The following is a 24119-nucleotide window of genomic DNA, read 5'->3' as shown; positions in this document are numbered from 1 at the left end:
CACTAAATTCCTTATATGAATTTTGAATTTATAGAAGTATATGAAAACTGAAATAGACTTCATTCCTGGTGACCAGGAAAAGTGTCTTATTCATTTAACCAGTACTTACATAGCACTTAACTATGTGGTTGGTACCATAGAGACTCCCAAGAGGAATATGGATAAGGCCACACATCTGCCAATTAGTATTACAGTTACATGTGAGAATGGTGCTGAGTCTGGGTGGTTTCTAACTGGAATGATCTGTGGATATGTTGCTGGGGGGCATACCAACCATACAGTTAAGCTAACCATTGAAGGGTGGGTCTGATTTTTGGAGTCAAATTGTTTGACTCCAATTTGTTGATCCTTTTTTGATATTTGCCTTGGTTCAGTTTTCATTGCCAGTTTCCTGGGAGTCTTCTAAAGTAATCTCCAGTCTGATTTGCTTGTTTCATTCTTTACTTCATAGAACAACAGGATTAATTGTTTTGAGCACAACTATGATGTCACCTTCATCCCCAAAATCCTTCAGGACCTTCTATGTAAAAACTAAGGGACACAGTACCATGGCCTGGCATGCCCAAGGTGAAGTATATTTCAGAATAAAGTGGAGACTGGAAGGCTAACGTCTGCTGACTGGCCAAAGGAAATGGAGACTAGTGGAGAGAGAGTTTGTAAATTGTTTCCCCAGGAAGTCTTAGAGCCTTCCATTGGCATGGTAGGGTTAACGCAGATTGCAAATGGTTGTGGAGTGATTAGGAAAATTTGATGTGAAGTAGTTGTTATCATCTTGAAATGTTTAAGAGTAAAATTTGGTTTGACTATAAAGTCTTATTTTAAAAATTCTTGATGGAAAAGAGTTCCGATGAGATCTTTTTCTAAGCTGCATGCCTGCCTTCCTGCCTACTTTCCTTCCTTCCAACACACATGCCCACTCAGGAGTGCACACACACATACACACAACTGGTAATTTAAGGAGTTTAATAGTAAAAGGATTAGGAAAAATGCACTTACATAAATTCTCATATGAGAAATGAAACTTGACTTTCACTGAAGTTAAATCTTAGGCGTATTTGTCGTTTAACTCCATCTGTGTCTCCACTTGAGACCTAATTAACCCTTGTCACACACACATTCTGGGGTGCAGGAAAAAGGAGTTATCAGTAAACACTGTCAAATAAATTCTACAATGTTAGAATATCAGTGCTAAAGGAGAAGAGAACTTGAGTTCTTTTGTCATTTTGGCCAACTCTCACATGTTCCATGTGAGGAGACAGAGATCCGAAGAATGTAACTGCTTGTTGTCCATCAGAATCCTTTAAAGATAGGACTTCCTTGATGGTTTGTGTACTCCCAATGCAGGGAGCACAGGCCTGATCCCTGGTTGGGGACCCAGGATCCTGCATGCTGCTCACGGCCTAGCCTAAGATATTAAAAAAAATGAATAGAGGTTAAAATTTCTTTAATAAAATACTAAAAAAAATTTTAGAAAAGAATCCTTTGAAGATGGGAAATCTTTGTTCAGATCTTTGCTGCAGCAAATTTGGTATCAGAGAAAGCAGTTTATGTGAATTTAATTTGGGGGTCATACTTTGCTATTTTTCTATAGGTAATAACACTAATATCTAAAGTTTAAAAGTATACTAGAGAATAAACTTGATGCCCTTTATATGCAAGAAACTAAATAGTATAATTTTCTTGTGTTTCCTTCCACATGATAGGGAAGGAAGTTTTGCGTTCATAAATACTTGGGAGATGTTAGGAATATATCTATTTTTTAATTATTAAAAAATAGGTTATTATAAAAAGCCATATATATGTGAGAAAAAGTATGGAATACTGAACCTGTAGCTTCAGCAATGATTAACTATGGCCCATCATGTTTCCCCTGTATTCCCATATAATTAATTTTACTTTACCCCCATGGGTAGCTTAAAAAAAATATTGAATAAACAGCACGATCCTACTGTGTAGTACAGGGAACCATATTTAATATCTTGTAAGATATATATATATATAACTGAATCATTTTGCTGTACACCAGAAACTAACACAACCTTATAAATCAGCTTTACTTCAATTTAAAGAAAGCAACCATTGAGGTATGATTTCTAGACCATAAAGTTCATCCATTTTAAGTGAATTGCTCAATGATTTCTAGTAAATTTATGAAATTTTGCTACTGTCCTAATAATCCAGTTTTAGAACATTTTCAATATCCCAATAATATCCTTTAATGCCTTAGAGTTAATCCCAGTGCCCAGTCCCAGACAACTACCTAATCTACTTTCTGTTTCTATAGATTTTCCCTTTCTGGACATTTCATAATAAATAGAATCATACAATGTGGAATCTTTTGTGTCTGGCTTCCTTTACTTTGTATAATGTTTTTGAGATTCATACATGTTGTAGCATGTATCTGTATTTAATTTCTTTTTATTGCTGGATAGTAGTCCATTGTATGGCTGAACCACATCTTGTCTATCCATTCTTCAGTTCATTGGACATCTGAGTTGGTTTCTATTTTTGCCTATTAGGAGTAATGATGTCAGGATCTGAATGCATGAAAATCTTTGTGTGATGATATGTTTTCATTTCTCTTGTCAAGATACCTGGGAGTGGAATTGCTGATGTAACTTTTTTTTTTTGCTGTGCTGAATGGCATGTGGGATCCTAGTTCTCAAGGGTTTGAAGCCACGCCTCCTACATTGGAAGTGCAGTCTTAACCACTGGACCACCAGGGAAGTCCCTTTAACTTTTAAAGACATTGCCAACTGGTTTCTAAAGTACATGTACCATCTTACATTCCCATCAGCAGTGCTTACTATTTCTTAATATATTCACCAGCACTTATAATTTTTTGTTACAGCTGTGGTACAATGTGGTATTTCTTTGTGATTTTTATTTACATTTCCCTGATGACTAATGATATTGGGTGTCTTTTCATGTGCTTATTAGTGATGCCTGTATCTTCTTTGGTGAAATATCTACTCAAATCATTTGCTCACTTTTAAATTGGGTGTATGTCTTTTTTATTGTTGAGCTGTATATTCTGGAGTTCTTTGTATTTTCAGGTATGTGGTTTTCAAACATTTTCCCCTAATCTGTGCCTTGTCCTTTCATTTTCTTAATGGTGTCTTTTAAAGCACAGAAGTTTTAAATTTAGATGAAGTGCAATTTATGAATTCTTTCCTGATTGGATTGTGCTTTTGGTGTCAAATCTAAGAAATCTTTGCCCAACTCAAGGTCTTGAAGGTCTTCTCCTGTTTGCTTCTAAAGGTGTTATAATTTTAGCTCTTACAGTCATGTCTCTAATCCATTTTGATTTAATTTTTGTATATAGTGTGAGGTAAGAGTCTAAGTTCTTCTTTTTATATGTGGATATCCAACTTGTCCCAGTACTGTTTGTTGAAAAAATACTCTCCTTTCCCTATTGAATTGCCTTGGCATCTTGGTTGAAAATCATTTGTCTGTAAATATAAGGGTTTATTTCTGGACCCTCTATTCTGTTTCATTGATCTGTATGTCAGTACTACACTGAATATTTTACAAAGCAGAGGAATTGTATGTAGGCTTGTGAAGAGGTGTTCACATGACTAAGAAGGCTAAATATTTGCTAGAGTGACACATTTTTAGGTAGTGTTTAGCATTTCACTTAAGTGAGTTTGTGGTGTGTAGCATATACAGAAACATCCTTTAGTTCCAGTAGTCTTTCTCTGCAGCCTTCTGACATACTTTTTCTCTGGATGGAGAATAACCCCTGTGGAACTGCTTATTTCCCATATCACTGCCCTCTTTTGCTCTTTACCACTACATGTCCTATAGGTTCAAAATATGATACTGATTGCTGCATCACAGTAGCCCTGTGACCTTGGTGATGTCATTTTACTGTCCCAGGCTTAAAATTTCTCATCTATAAAGTGAAAGGATGGAATTTGATCTAATTACCTTTCCAAATACAATCATTAATATTTTCTTGAATAGTTCCAAGGCATGGGTAAGTCCGTTTATTTTAACTGGTGCAAAAAATTATTCTACTTAACAGAGAATTTAATGCCCTTTTATTTTTTAAGGTGAGTCAGGCATCATCAGGGCATCAGGGCACAAGTATTGTTGGAAAGGTACTGCTGGCACATACTTTATTATATATATAGGTGTATATGACATGAATCCATCACTGTGTGTAACTGGGTGATCAGGGGGCAGACAGAGGCTTACACATGCTTTTGTGATTAGAAAGGAGAGAAGGAGAGAACAATTTTTTTTTTTTACAAAGAAATAGCCATTTTTATGAACTTGCCAAGAAGAGGAATGGTCCTCACTGATGAAATCCTTGAAGCTTTGCATATGGCCAGCTCTATTTGATTGATACTTAAAAGTGTAGGTCCCACTGGCAGGCTTCTTTCAACATTTTCCATCCTTTAAGGTGTTTTTTTTCCTTTGGCATTTGAAAGCTTTTATTTTCTTCATAAAATATTCCTAGTCTGGGGGGATGGGAGCCCTTTTCCACAGCTGAGGTTATTCCAAGTTTTATTCCCCTGAAGAATTGGCTTTCTGTTCCTTGAAGCTTTCAATTGCTACATCTGCTGCTTTATTTCCACTCAGTAAGCTGGAACATGTTTTCATTTAGTCATTGATTTGGGGCTTTGTAAAAATCTGAAGGAAATTAGTAAATAAACAGTAATAAATATGAATAATATTGTGTTGGGAAATTTCTAAGCATAATGAAGTAAGAGGATAAAAAATTTTAGAGGTTAGTGTTTTAGAATCTCAGTTCTAAGAAACTGAGATTCAGCAGATCAGTGTCAGAAAATGCACATCTTTCAATAAATTTAATAAACACTGAAAATTATTACTGTGTTTTCTGAATTTGTGATTAAATGGTAGGTTCTTTTATGAAGCTTTTAATTTATTTGTCAAGATGTGAGTATTTATTAGTTTTTCCCTGATTATACTTACAGAAAATGTTAAATTCAAGTGTCATTAATTTACAATGTTATATTACTTTCAGGTGTACAACACAGTGATTTGATATTTTTGTAGGTTATACTCCACTTAAAGTTATCAAAAATATTGGTTATTTTTCTTGTGCTGTATATTACATTCTTGTGTCATTTATTTGATATCTAGCAGTCTGTATCTCTTAATTGCCTACCCCTATCATGCCCTTCTGTCTAGCCCTCTCTCCACTGGTAACCAGTAATTTGTTCTCTATGTCTATGATTCTGTTTCTGTTTTGTTACATCTATTCATGTGTTTCATTTTTTAGATTCCATATACAAGTGAAAACATACAGTACTTGCCTTTTTCTGACTTCACTAAGCATAGTACCTTCACAGTTCATCCATGTTGCTGCAAATGAAATTATTTCATTCTTTTTTATGGCTGAGTACTATTCCATTATGTGTGTGTGTGTGTGTGGCACTTCTTCTTTATCCTTTCATCTGTCAATGGACACTTATTTGACAAAGCTGTACTGATACCTGATGCCCCACCTTATTAACTATGAGACTTTAAGAATAAACCTGTAGTTGATTCATAGGTATGATAGCCTTTAATGTATGCAGAAAATGTTTTCTCCTCCCCTGTCTTCTCCCCTTCTCTTCCTTTCTGGGAAAGCAGGTGGTGCTATTAACAGGTATGTTGTCATCTTTTGCATGTGTACAAGAGATTATTCAGCCAAAGTATGTTTTCAGTTTCACTTTGCATGAAGGTGTACTTTTTTAAAAAATTGATTGGAGCATGCTGGATAAAATATTTGAATCTAATTTGAGGTCTTTTAATTTTGTAACTAAATTAAAAGTGTCTTCTTCCAAGATACTTACTCCTTGGAAGAAAAACTATGACAAACCTAAACAGTGTATTAAAAAGCAGAGACATCATTTTGCTGACAGAAGTCCATATAGTAAAAGCTATAGTTTTTCCAGTAGTCATGTACGGATGTGAGAGCTAGACCATACAAAAGCTGAGTGCCAAAGAATTGATGCTTTTGAATGGTGGTGCTGGAGAAGACTCTTGAGACTCCTTTGGACAGCAAGGTTATCTATCAAACCAGTCAATCCTAAAGGAAATCAACCCTGAATATTCATTGGAAGGACTGATGCTGAAGCTGAAGCTCCAGTACTTAGGCCGCCTGATACGAGAGCCAACTCATTGGAAAAGACCCTGATGCTGGGAAAGATTAAAGGCATGAGGAGAAGGAGGCTACAGAGGATGAGATGGTTGGATGGCATCATTAACTCAATGGACATGAGTTTGAGCTAGCTCCAGGAGATGGTGAAGGACAGGGAAGCCTGGTGTGCTGCAGTTCATGGGGTTGCACAGAGTTGGACATGACTAAGCGACTGAACAACAACAACAATTTAAGGTCATGAATGGACTGAAGCTATTATAAGAAAGATTTTTCACTAAATTCAATTCCAATTATTCACCCATGTGTACTTACTAAACACAAGGTAATATGCTTAGGTGCTTTGGAAGACCAACAGATGAATTAGACATAAAATTGGTAGAATGAAGCTAGATTTGTATCTCCTACCATTAAAGGAAATGAACACAGAGTCATAAACAGGAAGAAATGCCATTTGGGGGGTAAAGAATAGCAGCTAAGGGAAAAGCTGAGGCTTGGGGAACACTCAGCTCTGCCTGCCTCCCTCCAGGAGCCATGTGTGTGAGTAGGTAAATCTTGAGATTTCTTACTGATGCTCCAAATCTGAAGCCAAGTAGAATAAGTGGGAATTCTTAGTTTTCCCTTCTTTTGATTGAGGGTCAGTGGACATAACTTTTGGAAAGAGAGCGGAAAACCTGGAAAAGGGAATAATCAATCACAGCTGATATCCTGATACGATGGAAGGGAAGGCCAGGGCTCCATGCTGAACTAAGGGGACATAGTGAGATCTGGGAAGTTCCTCTGAGGCCATTGATTTACCTCAAGATTTGGGAGAAGGCACTCTGCTACAGAGTTTTAATGTTAATTATTTTGGTATTTCCTTCATATTTCAAAATAAAATACTGTATAACCTCTAATTGACTTTTCAATTTTAGTCATCTTCTACTGTCTTCTCTCTACTATCACCTTTCCCCTCTTCTACCCTCCCAGTATACTTTTATTATCATTTTGGTTAGATTAATATTGTGTTTATATTATTTTGTGGCTATGTGAGTCATAAAGTTTTCACTTTTCCTGCTGCACAGGTTTTTGTTTGCCTTGGAGTGAATACTCATCTTATTTTTAGTGTACTTTCCTGTGAATCAACTGTAGACTCTCAGTTTCCTAAGGTTACTCTTATTCTGAAATGTCAGTTATCAGTTTCATCTTAGTGAAGAAATCTTAAATGATTGTGTTCTATGCCTGGTATTTAGTTTTCATCATGGCATCTTCTGTACTGTCATCCAAGGATTCCCTTCCTATTTCTCCCATGTTGGATCTCCTGTATCCTGTTATGTCTTAGTCTTTCTTGGTTTATTATCTTGTTTTGATTGAGGCTTCCCAGGTGGTACTAGTGGTAAAGAACCCACTTCCGAATGCAGGAGATGTAAGAGATGTAGGTTTGATCCCTGGGTTGGAAAGATTCCCTGGAGGAGGGCATGGCAACCCACACCAGTATTCTTGCCTGGAGAATCCCATGGATGCAGGAGCCTGGTGGGCTACAGTCCATGAGATTGCAAAGAGTTGGACACAGCTGAAGTGACTTAGCACACAAGCATGCATCATTGAGTAACTTTCTTAGAAAGGGTATGTGGTGCTCAATTTGAGACACTGAATGTCTAAAAATATCTCTAATTGAACCGTCATGCAGGCTGCTAGTTTGGGTGAATAATTACTGATTAGAAATCAGATTTCTTCAGAATTTTGATGGTAGTGCTCCAATGAATTCTAGGTTCCAGTGGTATAAGAAATCTAAAACCATTTGGACACCTGATCCTTTGTATATAGCCTGCCCTCCTTTTCTGCCTAATGCTTGGAAATTGTAGAATCTTCTAACTCCAGTTTTTTGAAATTTCATGTTGATGTACCTTGCCATGGGTCTGTTTTCTTCTACCACCCCTGAGTACTCAGTAGATGTTTTTAATTTAGAAACTTATATTCTTCATTTCTGGCAAATTTTCTTGAACTAGTTAATTGATTTATAACTATTTTCTCTATTTCTTTTTGTGGAACTTTTATTTGGATATTAACCTGCTTTCTTTAAGATTTCCTTAGATTATCTTTGAATATTTCTGTTAAGCTTTTTTCTTTCTGCTGTCATGTTTTTAACTTCAAGTGCTATTTTTAATTTTTTGAATATTCTATTTTCAGTAGCATCCCATTATTTTATCTTTACAAATAGCATTTTTTATCTCTTTTTGATGCTTTCCTTGATGACTATATTAAAAATTTGATCCCTCACTCTTAGGTCATTATCTGTCTTCTCAGTAGTATATAAGTTTCATGAAGATAGAGCTTTTTTTCTGTGTTTTTTTCTACTGATATATTTCCAGCACCTTAAACAGTGCCTGGCACACAGTAAATGTTTCAGTATTTCTGGAATAAACTGAATAATTATTCTGATGATGTTAATAGCATTAAAATTTTTTCTCATAGAGAGCCAATGTTTCATTGAGGTCAGTTGTTTTCTATTTTTATTGTTCTAACTTAGGTTAGAAAATTTTGGGCAGATATCTGGCAGTACTTCTTCACCTGCTTATATTTAATAATGGGGTCTAAAAAGCTTATGGAATACATGAGTAGATGGTTGGGACTTGCCGTGTGTGGGCTTCATGGTAGAATGATTCTGGCTGGACCGTCTTGTTGGTTTCTCTTGATGTTGACACCCAGATCTTCCATCCTGGCTAGTCCAATTCCCCAGAGCACGATCTTCTAGTCTCTGGGTGCAGTAGTCTGGAAGCAGACAGGGAGAGGGCTGGAAGTGTCTCAACATCCAGAGTACTACATTTACTGCTGTCAGTATGGCCCCTGGGCCTTGTGTCCTCCCTGGAGAAGAAATACTTCTAGCCTTTTTCTGGAGTGAGAGAAAGGATGAAACTGTGCAGAATGTATGAGAAAAATCTCAGGATCTAACTGCTCCTAAACTCTTTCAGTCAGTTTTTTAAAAATATGGGAATGGAACATAATTGTATAGTTCTTTCTTTTTTTTTATAATGATGCTTTTTCATCCCTTTAGCATGCCTTTATTATTATTAATACAACAATGAAAACACCATATATATCAGGGTGAAAGCATCTATTTTGGATAATCAAACCTATAAATCTTGTGACTGCTCAGATGTAGCCAATTAACTCCCCTTTCTCAGAACTACAGTGTAGCAGATGGTGCAAAAAGGGTGGCTTTACACTGCCTGTATTGATTTTCTGAAATAATATGTGAGAGATATTTTTTCAGACTAAAAAAAAAAAAAGAAAGAATAGAAACATTTCTTATGTTTAAGCTCCTAAAGGGAGCATTTTTTGTGGCTGAAAACCTTGAACCTCCCCACTAGCTTCCATGTCTCTTTTGATTACATCATTCAGCCAAGAGTATGTATAGTTCTTTCTAATGTTAGTTCAAGCAGATATTTGTATTCTGAGTTATCCAAGTGAATTAAAGGCAGAACATGACCACTAGCAGGCAGAAGGGACCACAGGAGCAGGGATCCTGAAGCCCAAAGCGGCATGAGGTGTAGCTGGAACTAGATTGTCAAGGGTCTTGTTGTGATACACCTTTCTTCTGAAGGGTGGGAAATAGGATCCAGTATCAGTTAACTTTGTTTACTTTTTACTACTTTCCTCATTTTACCCCTACTTCTTGAAGAATTTGGTGTCACTAGTTCTTGAGAATTGGGGGCTTCTATGGTCCAGGTTGGTTACTGTCTACCTTCTCTACTGCTCATTCAGCTATCAGTCATCTATCCTTTTTCCCAATTACAAATTTAAACAATTTAAACAAAAAATGTAAACAGTTCTTATCACAATTCTGTTGATGAGGTAAGAGTGAGATTAATTGCAAATATTTAAACTACTATCTTTACTCAAAGGTCATATTTACAGGACATTGAACACAATATTAGGACAGTAGAAATGAGGAATCCTACATATTATCAAGCCAAGACTTCAGTCCAAAGTTGCCTGGGTTGATAGTGCCTTTAGGTTTCTAGCAGGAGTAATAGAAGAGGAACTCATTTTCCTCTTAGGCCCTGAAGTATTCCTATAGATAATTTTCCAAGGAATATGTATTCAGAGTTAAAGGTTGCCAAGCACCCAAAGAAATGGAACACAATGAAGAGAGAGACAGCAGAAGCAACAAAACACTGGAAAATACCAATCCCTTAGGTTTTGGAATTATCAGACATAGACTAAGTAATATGTTTAGTATATTGAAATAAAAAGAAATGAAGAAAATGAGTAAGTAGCCAATCAATTATAAGAATGAAAAAGGTATTTTGAAAAAAAGACCAAATAGAACTCCTAGAAATGAAAAATTTAGTAATTTAAATAAAATCAAAGACTAGCTTATTAGATCACTAAGTACAGTTGAAGAGGGAACTGGTTAATCGGACAGCAAGTTTTAGAAAATTAGCCAGAATACCACACAGTTAAACAAAGAGTTTCAGAAGGAGAGGTGAAAGAAAGTAGTGCAAAGACTGAAGAGTCATTTAACATTTCCTAAAGTTACTGGGATGCCACATAGTTCAGAAATTCTGACAATGCTTAGCAGCTTATGAAAGGAAAACAAGATGAAGAAATACATGTGCAGGTACAAGGTACATTTGGTACTGCAGAGTACCAAAAACAGTAGATCTTAAAAGCAACCAGACAGAAGACAGCCTACCTGCTGAAAAACAGTGAATCCATCGACATCTGACTTCTCAACAGCAATAATGGAGGCCAGGAGACAGGGAAATGTTATTTTCAATGTTGTGGGGGGAAAATAGCTGTCGATCTAGAATTCTGTACTCAGTGAAATCATCTTTCAAGAATGAGGGCAAAATAGTTTTTAGTTAAGTTGACTACGCTTCCTACTAATAGACACTCAATAAAGGAAATTCTAAAGGATGAACTTCAGAAAGAAGTTACTATTATAAAAGAAATTGTAATGGAAATTGGGGAAATTTAAAAACTGAATGGTATCACATATCAAAACCTATGTGAGTATATTAAAGAGATGCTTGCAAGCAAGTTGTAATACTAGATGCTTATGTTAGAAGAAAAGCTGAAAAATAATGAGCCAAGCAACCAGTTTAAGCCAGAAAAAGAATAGGATAAGCCCAAAGAAAGTAAATGGAAGGAGATGAGCAGACACAAATTGAACAGAAAGCAAGCATATAATCCAGAGACACAAAAAGATCAAAGTTGGCTTTTTGAAAAGAGAATTAAACCTGACAAATGTCAGGTGAGATTGATGAAGGAAAACCACAGTGATGACACAAACAGTATTAGAAATGGAAAAAGATTTCCTTTGCAGATATTAAGATGATAAGGAGGGTTTGAACACCTTTATGGCAATAAATGTGAAAATTTATTAGGCAAAATGAATAACTGTCTAAAAAATAGCATTTATCAAAAATGACTTTAAGAATTAGAAAGTCTGATTAATCCTGTAACATTTAAAGAAGTAAAATCATTAAAAAATCTTGTTTCAAGGAAAACTGAGGCCCAGATGGTTCTGATGTCATGTTTTACTGATATTCAACAACAGCAACAATTTTTTTATCTCATACACCCTATTCCAGAGTATAGACAAAGGGATCACTCTCCAGCCAAATCAAACACAACAGTGGACCATATGAGAAAGGAAATTAACTTGTTGGTCTAACTCATGAATATAGTTACAAAAATCCTAAACAAGTATTAGCCAACTCAATCTAGCAGATAGAAAAACCTGACCAAGTTGGGATTATCCTTAGGGGTGATTGAGTGTCTTAAGACAGTCATAGTGTAATTTATCATATTAACAAATCATAAGGAAAAATCATAGCATCATCTCAACAGATGGAGATGTGGATTTGGTTCAAGATTCAGTAATGAGTTATCATAAAAAGTCTCAAAATAGATGGGAATTTTTGAAATCTATTAAGGGAATGCAAAAAGGCAAAATGGTTGTCTGAGGAGGCCTTACAAATAGCTGTCAAAATAAGGGAAGCAAAAAACAAAGGAGAAAAGGAAAGATACACCCATTTGAATGCAGAGTTCCAAAGAATAGCAAGGAGAGATAAGAAAGCTTTCCTCAGTGATCAATGCAAAGAAATAGAGGAAAACAATAGAACGGGAAAGACTAGAGATTTCTTCAAGAAAACTAGAGATACCAAGGGAACATTTCATGCAAAGATAGGCTCAATAAAAGACAAAAATGGTATGGACCTAACAGAAGCAGAAGATATTAAGAAGAGGTGGCAAGAATACACAGAAGAACTATACAAAAAAGATCTTCATGACCCAGATAATCACAATGGTGTGATCACTCACCTAGAGGCAGACATCCTGGAATGTGAAGTCAGGTGGGCCTTAGGAAGCATCACTATGAACAAAGCTAGTGGAGGTGATGGAATTCGAGTTGAGCTATTTCAAATCCTGAAAGATGATGCTGTGAAAGTGCTGTACTCAATATGCCAGCAAATTTGGAAAACTCAGCAGTGGCCACAGGACTGGAAAAGGTCAGTTTTCATTCCAGTCCCAAAGAAAGGCAGTGCCAAAGAATGCTCAAACTACTGCACAATTGCACTCATCTCACATGCTAGTAAACTGATGCTTAAATTCTCCAGGCCAGGCTTCAGGAATACGTGAACTGTGAACTTCCAGATGTTCAAGCTGGTTTTAGAAAAGGCAGAGGAACCAGAGATCAGATTGCCAACATCCACTGGATCATCAAAAAAGCAAGAGAGTTCCAGAAAAACTTCTATTTCTTCTTTATTGACTATGCCAAATCCTTCGACTGTGTGGATCACCACAAACTGTGGAAAATTCTGAAAGAGATGGGAATACCAGACCACCTTACCTGCCTCCTGAGAAATCTGTATGCAAATCAGGAAGCAACAGTTAGAACCCGACATGGAACAACAGTCTGGTTCCAAATAGGGAAAGGAGTACGTCAAGGCTATATATTGGCACCCTGCTTATTTAACTTATATGCAAAGTACATCATGAGAAATGCTGGCCTGGATGAAACACAAGCTGGAATCAAGATTGTTGGGCGAAATATCAATAACCTCGGATATGCTGATGACACCACATTTATGGCAGAAAGTGAAGAGGAACTAAAAAGCCTCTTGATGAAAGTGAAAGAGGAGAGTGAAAAAGTTGGCTTAAAGCTCAACATTCAGAAAACTAAGATCATGGCATCTGGTCCCATCACTTCATGGCAAATAGATGGGGAAACAGTGGAAACAGTGGCTGACTTTATTTTTCTGGGCTCCAAAATCACTGCAGATGGTGATTGCGGTGATGAAATTAAAAGATGCTTGCTCCTTGGAAGGAAAGCCTTGACAAACCTAGACAGCATATTAAAAAGCAGAGACATAACTTTGCCAACAAAGGTCCATCTGGTCAAGGCTATGGTTTTTCCAGTGATCATATATGGATGTGAGAGTTGGACTATAAAGAAAGCTGAGCCCTGAAGAATTGATGCTTTTGAACTGTGGTGTTGGAGAAGACTCTTGAGAGTCCCTTGAACTGCAAGGAGATCTAACCAGTCTGTCCTGAAGGAGATCAGTCCTGGGTGTTCATTGGAAGGACTGATGCTGAAGCTGAAACTCCAGTACTTTGGCCACCTGATGCGAAGGGCTCACTCATTGGAAAAGACCCTGATGCTGGGAGAGATTGAGGGCAGGAGGAGAAGGGGACGAGAGAGGATAAGATGGTTGGATTGCATCACCGAGTCAATGGACATGGGTTTGGGTGGACTCTGGGAGTTGGTAATGGACAGGGAGGCCTGGCGTGCTGCGGTTCATGGAGTCGCAAAGAGTTGTACATGACTGAGCAACTGAACTGAACTGAAAACAAACATACAGCAAATGCCATGCTTCGTAGTGAAATAGTGTATGCGTTACCCTTGAGATCAAGTTGCTGTTGTTCAGTCACTAAATCATGTCTAACTCTTTGCAACCCCATGAACTGCAGCACTCCAGACTCCCTGTCCTTCACTATCTCCCCGAGTTTGCTCAAGCTCATGTCCTTTGAGTTGGTGATATTATGTAACCATATCATCCTCTGCCATCCCCTTCTCTTTTTGCTTTCAGTCTTTCCCAGCATCAGGGTTTTTTCCAAAGAGTCGGCTCTTCGCATCAGGTGGCCAAAGTATTGGAGCTTCAGCTTCAGCATCCGTCCTTCCAGTAAATATTCAGGGTTGATTTCCTTTAGGATTGACTGGTTTGATCTCCTTGTTGTACAAGGAACACTTAAGAGTCTTCTTCAGAACCACAGTTTGAAAGCATCAATTCTTTGGAGCTCAGCCTTCTTTATAGTCCAGCTCTCATATTCCTACGTGACTACTGGAAAAACCATAGCTTTGACTATAGGGACCCTTGTTTATATTTGTTAATATTTATGATATATTTTTATCCGAAAGTATATTCAGAAGCACACCTTAACATCATTTATAAAAATAGGCCATTTGTTTTTGAAAAATTAAATAATAAAAATGAAATTAATCAGACATGAATCTGGAGGCAGATTCTTTTTTCTAGTAACTTGCAGGGCTGTCAGCAAGGACAGTGAGTCACATGACTCACCTGCTTTGTTTTGTTGTCTGATTTCCTAGTGTCAAAGAAACTGTTTATTTTATATAAAAAACATCTACATATTTGTTTTTGGCTTTTTCAAAAAGGAGGGTAAATCTGGCTTCAGTTACTCTATCTTGGCTCCAATCAGAACTCATTTAATTAAATGTCTTATCATTTCTTAGTCCTGTTTTGTTAATGAAGGGTTGCTTTAACATAGACTCCATTCTGGTGAAAGGCCTTTCCTTTAAAGGCAAGCATATCTCTAATAATGAGTGATGTTGAGCATCTTTTCATGTGTTTGTTAGCCATCTGTATGTCTTCTTTGGAGAAATGTCTGTTTAGTTCTTTGGCCCATTTTTTGATTGGGTCATTTATTTTTCTGGAATTGAGCTGCAGGAGTTGCTTGTATATTTTTGAGATGAATCCTTTGTCTGTTTCTTCATTTGCTATTATTTTCTCCCAATCTGAGGGCTGTCTTTTCATTATTAGAGAAATGCAAATCAAAACCACAATGAGGTACCATTACACGCCAGTCAGGATGGCTGCTATCCAAAAGTCTACAAGCAATAAATGCTGGAGAGGGTGTGGAGAAAAGGGAACCCTCTTACACTGTTGGTGGGAATGCAAACTAGTACAGCCGCTATGGAAAACAGTGTGGAGATTTCTTAAAAAACTGGAAATAGAACTGCCATATGACCCAGCAATCCCACTTCTGGGCATACACACTGAGGAAACCAGATCTGAAAGAGACACGTGCACCCCAATGTTCATCGCAGCACTGTTTATAATAGCCAGGACATGGAAGCAACCTAGATGCCCATCAGCAGATGAATGGATAAGGAAGCTGTGGTACATATACACCATGGAATATTACTCAGCCATTAAAAAGAATGCATTTGAATCAGTTCTAATGAGATGGATGAAACTGGAGCCCCTTATACAGAGTGAAGTAAGCCAGGAAGATAAAGAACATTACAACATACTAACACATATATATGGAATTTAGAAAGATGGTAACGATAACCCTATATGCAAAACAGAAAAAGAGACACAGAAATACAGAACAGACTTTTGAACTCTGTGGGAAAAGGTGAGGGTGGGATGTTTTGAAAGAACAGCATGTATATTATCTATGGTGAAAACAGATCACCAGCCCAGGTGGGATGCATGAGACAAGTGCTCGGGCCTGGTGCACTGGGAAGACCCAGAGGAATCGGGTGGAGAGGGAGGTGGGAGGGGGGATCGGGATGGGGAATACGTGTAAATCTATGGTTGATTCATATCAATGTATGACAAAACCCACTGAAATGTTGTGAAGTAATTAGCCTCCAACTAATAAAAAATATATATATATATATATATATATATATATATAATTACTCAATAAAAAAAAGGCAAGCATAGATTTTGTGTTTATTTTTGTTTTTTTGTTTTATTTTTTTAAAATAACTGGCAATTTAAAGGCCCAATCTCTGAGGACCGATAGAGTGGGGGCCCTGAGGTAGATAATTCCTGAGACTTTTGTCATTTTCTCTTGCTACATGGTTTGTTACTGAAGGCTCTTCATGGCCTCACCATTTTTGGAGTTTTGACTTACTGATGTGTTTAATAAATTTTAATGAAAGACAGATTGAGAGAAATTGCTGATGGGCCCACATGGTTGTACTGTATTCATGCACTGGCTCAGGAGGAAAATCTCTATGAAATTACTCTGAGTTACCTTTGTGGAAAGCCCTGAACTCCATCTTCTAGCTTGTCTGATCTAGCTGGATCAAATCAAAAGTGATTTGCAAAAACGTTTATGTTCTTGGCACATTGCTGTGATTTATTTTTAAGGCATAGAAAGTTGTCCAAATATTAGCACACATATAATAGATTTGGAAGTAAACTGCCTATAGTTATATATAGAGCATGGTACGCTTTTCAAAGAAGTTTGTAAAGAATGTGGTTTTACTTGACCAGTGTATGATAATAAACTCATTTCTTGCATGTGATCATGAGCCTTATTTATAATTCAATAGCAGATGTTTGTTTTCATTGTTAAGTTACAACTCAGACATTCTTGGCTTAACTCCAGTTTTCTCTATATCTCATAAAATTTTTCAAAAAGTTAGAATGAAACTTTCTTTCAGAAGATGCTTCAAATGGGGCCAGATTATTTTAGAAACAGGTTTAATTATCAGAAATTGAGATCTTTGAAGAATCCCTAAATATCATTTTAGTCCATCATTTTCAGCCTCCCCTACTGCTGTCAGACCCACTGACTTACAGGGCAGCAGCACTGCCTTATTAGGGTTCTGGCTCCCAACTCAAGATAATGAGCAGTGTAATGGCTGAGAGCTTGCGAGAAATAGGCGAGGAGCCAAAGGGCCTAGAGTATTTGAAACTAAATAATTAATATCGGAATAATGAGGGATTGACTGTCCATCCTGTTCTTCATCCCGGTCTTTTTGATCAAAGGGTGTCATTTACTTACTGTTTTACACTATCTTAATTACAACAGCCTATATAAATATTTGGACTTTGAATAGGATGGAAGTGAAAAAGGGATTGGAATAGCATGTGGTCTTTTTTTTAAAAAAAAAATTAGCCCACAGATTTAAAAAATTTAAACACGTTAAATGCAGTAGCTCTTCCTGTTTTACAAGTGGAAGAGGGCTTTCCTCCCTCCCACCTCTGCCCCGGTGGTCCTTAACAGTGTGTGTTTTTCTTTTCAGCTTCAAAGTCAGGATTGTTACCTCCACCACCTGCGCTCCCTCCAAGACCTTGTCCATCTCAGGTAGGAGACAACATTGATTTTTGTATACTGTCTTTCCATAGGGAGTTGTCCTCCCACTGTGCTTCCTTTGCACGGGTTGATCACCACTGAACTGACCAATCAGGTTTCCAACATGATGTCTGGACTGGACTGGGAGAGCAGAGCATGGCTGAGTTTCTTCCTATCCAGCCAGCCCCCAGCCTCAGATGGAAGAGACAGTCTCCTTAAGCAAATGTGTGAAGCAGTTCAGTCTTGTCAATGGAGGGTTGCAAGTGGCTTTTCACACAAAGAGGAGCAGAAGGGGTGCCTCTCTGATTGTGGCTAGGGAACATGTATATTCTGTGAAGTATGTGTACATTGAGTGCCTATATTTTCCTTGGTGTTTTAGGAGTGGTATTCTGCATAAACTAAAAATAAATGGTCATCAGCATGGGTTTAGTGCTGTGGTTTGGGTTCACAGTACTTTTTTTAGGATGGTATTTGCCTTTGGGACAGTAAGCTGATCTAGCAGGATTGGAAGAGTGTGTCACCTGAATCTGTTTCACTTGTGAATGAATTCTGCCTTTTTGACATATGCTACTATGTCTTTATTCATCACTTTTTGTAGAGTTGAAAATGAGAAGCAAGCAGCAAATCCATAGAGTGTGGTAAAGGGTGCTACAGATCCTTCCTTTCATTAATTGCTGCTGAAGAAACTATCTTTAAGGACCCTCTAACAACTTTTGGCAGAAAATGTTGACAAATGTCTCTGTACACAGTCTCATTTTCTACCTCATTGCTCTGGATAATTCAGAGTATACCTTTCCATATGGTGCATCTCAGGACTCGCTGAGTGACTGAAACCACTTTTGACATTGATTTGTCCTTCTCTTAGAGAATTAGATGGTCTTTAGTATCCACTCAACCTCAAGATGTAAATACCATGAGACATTGGCTTCTTCCTTCAGTTTTCAGGGTAATTAAAAGCCCTATTCCTCCTGACCCACATATAAACAAGTGAGAACTTATTTTTCCAATAGTCCAGCATTAGCTTTATGAGAGTTTGGTTAACCAACAAGTGTTTATTGAATTTCTCTTATTTATCTCCTGCCAAGCTTTAGTTCAGGGGCTTCCCAGGTGGCACAGCAGTAAAGAGTCTGCCTGCCAATGCAGGAGACACAAGAGATGCCAGTTTGACCCCTGGGTTGTGAAGATCCCCTGGAGTAGGAAATGGCAACCCACTCAGGTATTCTTGTCCGGAAAATCCCATAGACAGAGGAGCCCGATGGGATATAGTCCACGGGGTCACAAAGAGTTGGACATGACTGAGCATGCGTGCATTACTACCAAAAACTTTAGTTCCATCCTTGTCCTTCTTTGGCTATGATTTCTACTTATTTAAATTATTCAGTTTAGTCACTCAGTCATGTCTGACTCTTTGCAATCCCATGGACTGCTGCATGCCAGGCTTCCCTGTCCATCACAAAACCCTGGAGCTTGCTCAAACTCATGTCCATTAAGTTGGTTATACCATCCAACCATCTCATCCTCTGTTGTCATCTTCTCCTCCTGCCTTCAGTTTTTCCCAGCATCAGGGTCTTTTCAAATGAATCAGTTCTTTGCATCAGGTAGCCAAAGTATTGGAGTTTCAGCTTCAGCGTCAGTCCTTCCAATGAACACCCAGGACTGATCTCCTTCAGGACAGACTGGTTAGATCTCCTTGCAGTTCAAGGGACTCTCAAGAGTCTTCTCCAACACCACAGTTCAAAAGCATCAATTCTTCAGGGCTCAGCTTTCTTTATAGTCCAACTCTCACATCCATACATGATCACTGGAAAAACCATAGCCTTGACCAGATGGACCTTTGTTGGCAAAGTTATGTCTCTGCTTTTTAATATGCTGTCTAGGTTTGTCAAGGCTTTCCTTCCAAGGAGCAAGCATCTTTTAATTTCATCACCGCAATCACCATCTGCAGTGATTTTGGAGCCCAGAAAAATAAAGTCAGCCACTGTTTCCACTGTTTCCCCATCTATTTGCCATGAAGTGATGGGACCAGATGCCATGATCTTAGTTTTCTGAATGTTGAGCTTTAAGCCAACTTTTTCACTCTCCTCTTTCACTTTCATCAAGAGGCTTTTTAGTTCCTCTTCACTTTCTGCCATAAATGTGGTGTCATCAGCATATCTGAGGTTATTGATATTTCGCCCAACAATCTTGATTCCAGCTTGTGTTTCATCCAGGCCAGCATTTCTCATGATGTACTTTGCATATAAGTTAAATAAGCAGGGTGCCAATATATAGCCTTGACGTACTCCTTTCCCTATTTGGAACCAGACTGTTGTTCCATGTCGGGTTCTAACTGTTGCTTCCTGATTTGCATACAGATTTCTCAGGAGGCAGGTAAGGTGGTCTGGTATTCCCATCTCTTTCAGAATTTTCCACAGTTTGTGGTGATCCACACAGTCAAAGGATTTGGCATAGTCAATAAAGCAGAAGTAGATGTTTTTCTGGAACTCTCTTGCTTTTTTGATGATCCAGCGAATGTTGGCAATTTGATCTCTGGTTCCTCTGCCTTTTCTAAAACCAACTTGAACATCCGGAAGTTCACAGTTCATGTATTACTGAAGCCTGGCTTGGAGAATTTTGAGCATTGCTTTGCTAACATGAGAGATGAGTGCAATTGTGTGGTAGTTTGAACATTCTTTGGCATTGCCTTTCTTTGGGACTGGAATGAAAACTGACCTTTTCCAGTCCTGTGGCCACTGCTGAGTTTTCCAAATTTGCTGGCGTATTGAGTGCAGCACTTTCACAGCATCATCTTTCAGGATTTGAAATAGCTCAACTCAAATTCCATCAGCACCACTAGCTTTGTTCATAGTGATGCTTCCTAAGGCCCACTTGACTTCACATTCCAGGATGTCTGCCTCTAGGTGAGTGATCACACCATCGTGGTTATCTGGGTCATGAAGATCTTTTTTGTATAGTTCTTCTGTGTATTCTTGCCACCTCTTCTTAATATCTTCTGCTTCTGTTAGGTCCATACCATTTCTGTCCTTTATTGAGCCCATCTTTGCATGAAATGTTCCCTTGGTATCTCTAGTTTTCTTGAAGAGATCTCTAGTCTTTCCCGTTCTATTGATTTCCTCTATTTCTTTGCATTGATCACTGAGGAAAGCTTTCTTACCTCTCCTTGCTATTCTTTGGACTCGACTTCCCAGCAAACTTGACTTCCCAGCAGGAAGTTGGGCTTGACTTCCCAGCAGGAACACAGGACCTTGGCCACAGTCCTGGGCTGCTGGAGCACGGGATTTAAATTACTAACTGTGTTTATTGAGCATCTGTAATACAGCATGAGTTTGTGCAAAATTGTTTCTCGGTTTTCTTTTTTTTGGCCATGGTGTGCAGCATGTGGGATCTTGGTTCCCCAACCCGGTATCAAGCCCAGGGCCCCTGCATTGGAAGCACAGTCTTAACCACTGGACCTCCAGGGAAGCCCTTAAGTGCTTTCAGTGTTTTAGTTAATCTTCACAAAAATCCTATGATATAGGTACACATTATTTTTGTTGTTATTGTTCAGTTGCTAAGTCGTGTCTGACTCTTTGTAACCCAATGGACCGTAGTGTGCCAGGCTCTCCTGTCCTTCACTGTCTTCTGGAATTTGCTCAGATTCACATCCATTGAGTTGGTTATGCTGTCAATCCATCTCATCCTCTGCTGCCCCCTTCTATTAACCTTTTAGAAAAGCAGATGAGGAAATTGAACCATACAGGGGTTAAGCAAGTCACCCATGGTGACATAGTTGGTAAACAATAGAGCCAAGGTCCATTTCCTGAAGGTCTCTCCCCCTTCCTGTAGTTGGAGTCAAAGTATCTGTGTGCATGGGAAGACAGGGATCCATTGCATTGGCAATTGAGACTTTCACCACATACCCCTAGAAGGACCTAGATGAGCTGACTCCTGATTTGCACCAACAGTAAAACTGTCACAACATTCCGGAGGTGCTTATCTACCAGCTACTGGTTTCTGAGTGGGGCTTGGGAGTCACCTGGATGAATGCATGGAAGACTTGTCTGAAAAGGCTTTTGTGACCAACCTCCTTATGTTTCTCCTGCTGCACAAGTGACAGTAGTTACTTCCTGGTTGTGAACTGTGCTGCTGTTATCAGCAGTTCTTATCTGAGCTACTCGATGTGGGTTTCCTGCTTGCTCTGGGGCCTGGTGACTGAGGAGCTGATGGGGGCCTGGGAATGCTCAAGTCACTGTTAATGAAGGAGACTGCTTCTTTGTCTACCAGATTTCCCATCACATTGTAAACAGTGAGCCCATCGCTCAGCCCAAGCCTCCAGCTCAGATGCCTAACTATGGAGATTTCAGGCTCCAGAAACAGGTGTGTAAGAAAAGCAGGCAGAAGAACCCTTCCACTCCCCTCCCCTGTGCTCCCCTCACCCACTGAATGTGGGACACTAGAGGAAGTCTTGGGTGGTCTGTACATGATGGTGCGTTGTCTTCATGCCATGTCAAGTTCCTAATATTGGCCCCAGGAGTACATCACCTAACCACCTGTATGGGGCACCTATATGTTTCAATCTTTCCCAAACTACTTTTGATAAAGTAGCCTCCTGGGAGATAGTAATAGAGCTCTGTGGTAAGATGAATTTGCTGCCTCTGTACCTGCTCTGGGAGATTCACAGTGCACACAAGCCCATTAAAGGCTTTGAAGTTCTGCAGTAAAGAAACCTGGTCAATTTTGTTAAAGCTGGCAGTTTTCTAGCTTGTGTGACCATTCATCCCTTTATTTATGAAATACCTGTTAATATCCTAAGGACTTAGTGGTTTGGACACATTGTTATACACCAGCCTTAAGGTGTTGGTAAGAACATTTCCAGACATCTTTAATCTGTCACCTCATCTCTGTATTATGTGATTAAAGTTAAATTTTTATATCTTATGCCAATAGCTTTCCTTGGAAGAGATGAGAATGAAAACAAGAGTTTATCACACATTAGCTTGGGATTGTAGTGTTTTTTTGGTTGCTGTGTTTTCTTCATTGCTCCTTCTTCTTCTCTCATGAGGTTATTTTTACCACTTCACAACAAATTTTATTGCAGAGAACTTAAATACTTGGAGTTATTCTTTTTCTCTGGTAAAAAAAAATAAATGTTCCTTGGTGTGTGTGGACAATCAAGCTGACTTTGGGAAAAAAAGTATATATATATATATACTTAACTACAGAGACTTCTTCTATGGGGCTTAAAACTGTAGTCCTTGGGGGAGAAACCAAGAAGCCTGGTATAATTAAAATAATTATATTTATTAGTAGATTTGAAAAGAGATTAAGTTAAAAAGTTTTTGAATTATTTTTGGATTTAACATTTTCATATTATTTAACTTGATAAATGGCCAAGACTAGATTATAATAAATGAGAAAATGTTTTATTTCTCCAAAAAATATGCTGTTTAAAAAACGATTTGGCCAGTCAGTGATGCACTATCAGGTTTTAAGTATGTAAGAGAGTTTGTATATTTGCAGATATGTGCACAAAGATATATAGATAGATAGATAAGGCCTTAGATAGATCATTCCTTTGTATACCAAAAGTCCATCTCTACTTATATCAAGTGAGAGATATGAGGTATAGGTTTTCAGCATAAAATGCAGTCTAGCTGACCCATGTTTAGACCAGACATCACCATGATATGAACATCTGGATTAAGTTATCCAGATGGGGCACTGGAGTTAGGGGAATGAATAAATTCAAAGAAACCAATCTTAGTTTTCATACTATATGTTTTTCATACTTATTTTTCATACTGGAGTGGGTTGCCATTTCCTTTTCCAGAGGATCTTCCCGACCCAGGGATCAAACCCTGGTCTCCCGCATTGTAGGCAGACACTTTACCGTCTGAGCCACCACAGGTAAGATCAAGAAGGGCCAAGTAGTATATAAAGAATCAAATGTTTTGGTTCCATGTTTTCCTGTGGACAGGCCAGAGAGCAGGGTGTGGTATTTTGGCTCAGGCTAGAGGCCAGAGGTGACACTTTTTTCTTCTTTTTTTTAAAGAAAAAGACTGTTTCATAGTGTAAATGGTAAAAAAGCAATCAGAAGTTTTATATGGAGCAGTGTTAAAATGAGAGTTTGTTAATTTATTAGTTCATTGTTTGTATGCATACAAAGTGAGTAAAATGCCATCAACAGGGTTGGTACTTGTCTTGTAGGTCTGTTTTCTGTTCAGGGCCTGTATGGTACTTCAATAGCCAAATCTCTTTAATAGTGTTGATCTCATGCCAGATTTCTTATGGTAATTGTGATAGAACCACAGCTTCAGTGTAATTATGTTTAATACAGAGAAGATTTTTTTTTTGGTCCGAAGGATAATCTTTTCAGTTTTATATTAGCACCACGTTTGATGAACTGGGGTTCCATCTAGACTCATGTGCTCTGAATTTTCCTACTTATATCACTATTTTCTTACCTTTTAATGGCAAGTGCTCTTTGCAAGCAATGCAGTGAGCACTACAATAGCACTGTGGGATGAATCGCTGTGGAAGAAGCCTTTTAGCAGTACTTCTAAGCTCTGAGAAACCAGGAGGGCTTCATGGAAGTGCTGAGGTTACCAGTTAAATTGAGTTTTATAGAAACAAGAGAACTTTTCTTTTCAATGGCTGAAGAATTCAGAGCATTGCTATAGAGAAAAAGCAAATGCAA

At 38.2% G+C, this 24119-nt stretch overlaps 1 protein-coding gene across 2 annotated transcripts in view; it reads left to right on the top strand.

Moving 5' to 3' along the window:
• Positions 1-24119, top strand: part of REPS2 (RALBP1 associated Eps domain containing 2) — a 256926-nt gene that overhangs the window by 179179 nt on the left and 53628 nt on the right. For both annotated transcript variants that reach the window (XM_061136570.1, XM_061136569.1), the window contains exon 14: positions 17394-17455. In XM_061136570.1, coding sequence (XP_060992553.1) covers positions 17394-17455 — 62 coding nt within the window. The remainder of the gene's footprint in view (positions 1-17393; positions 17456-24119) is intronic.

The sequence above is a fragment of the Dama dama genome, chromosome X (genome assembly GCF_033118175.1).
Source record: "Dama dama isolate Ldn47 chromosome X, ASM3311817v1, whole genome shotgun sequence".
NCBI classification, from domain to species: Eukaryota; Metazoa; Chordata; class Mammalia; order Artiodactyla; family Cervidae; genus Dama; species Dama dama.
This window is presented reverse-complemented; position numbering and strand designations above follow the sequence as displayed.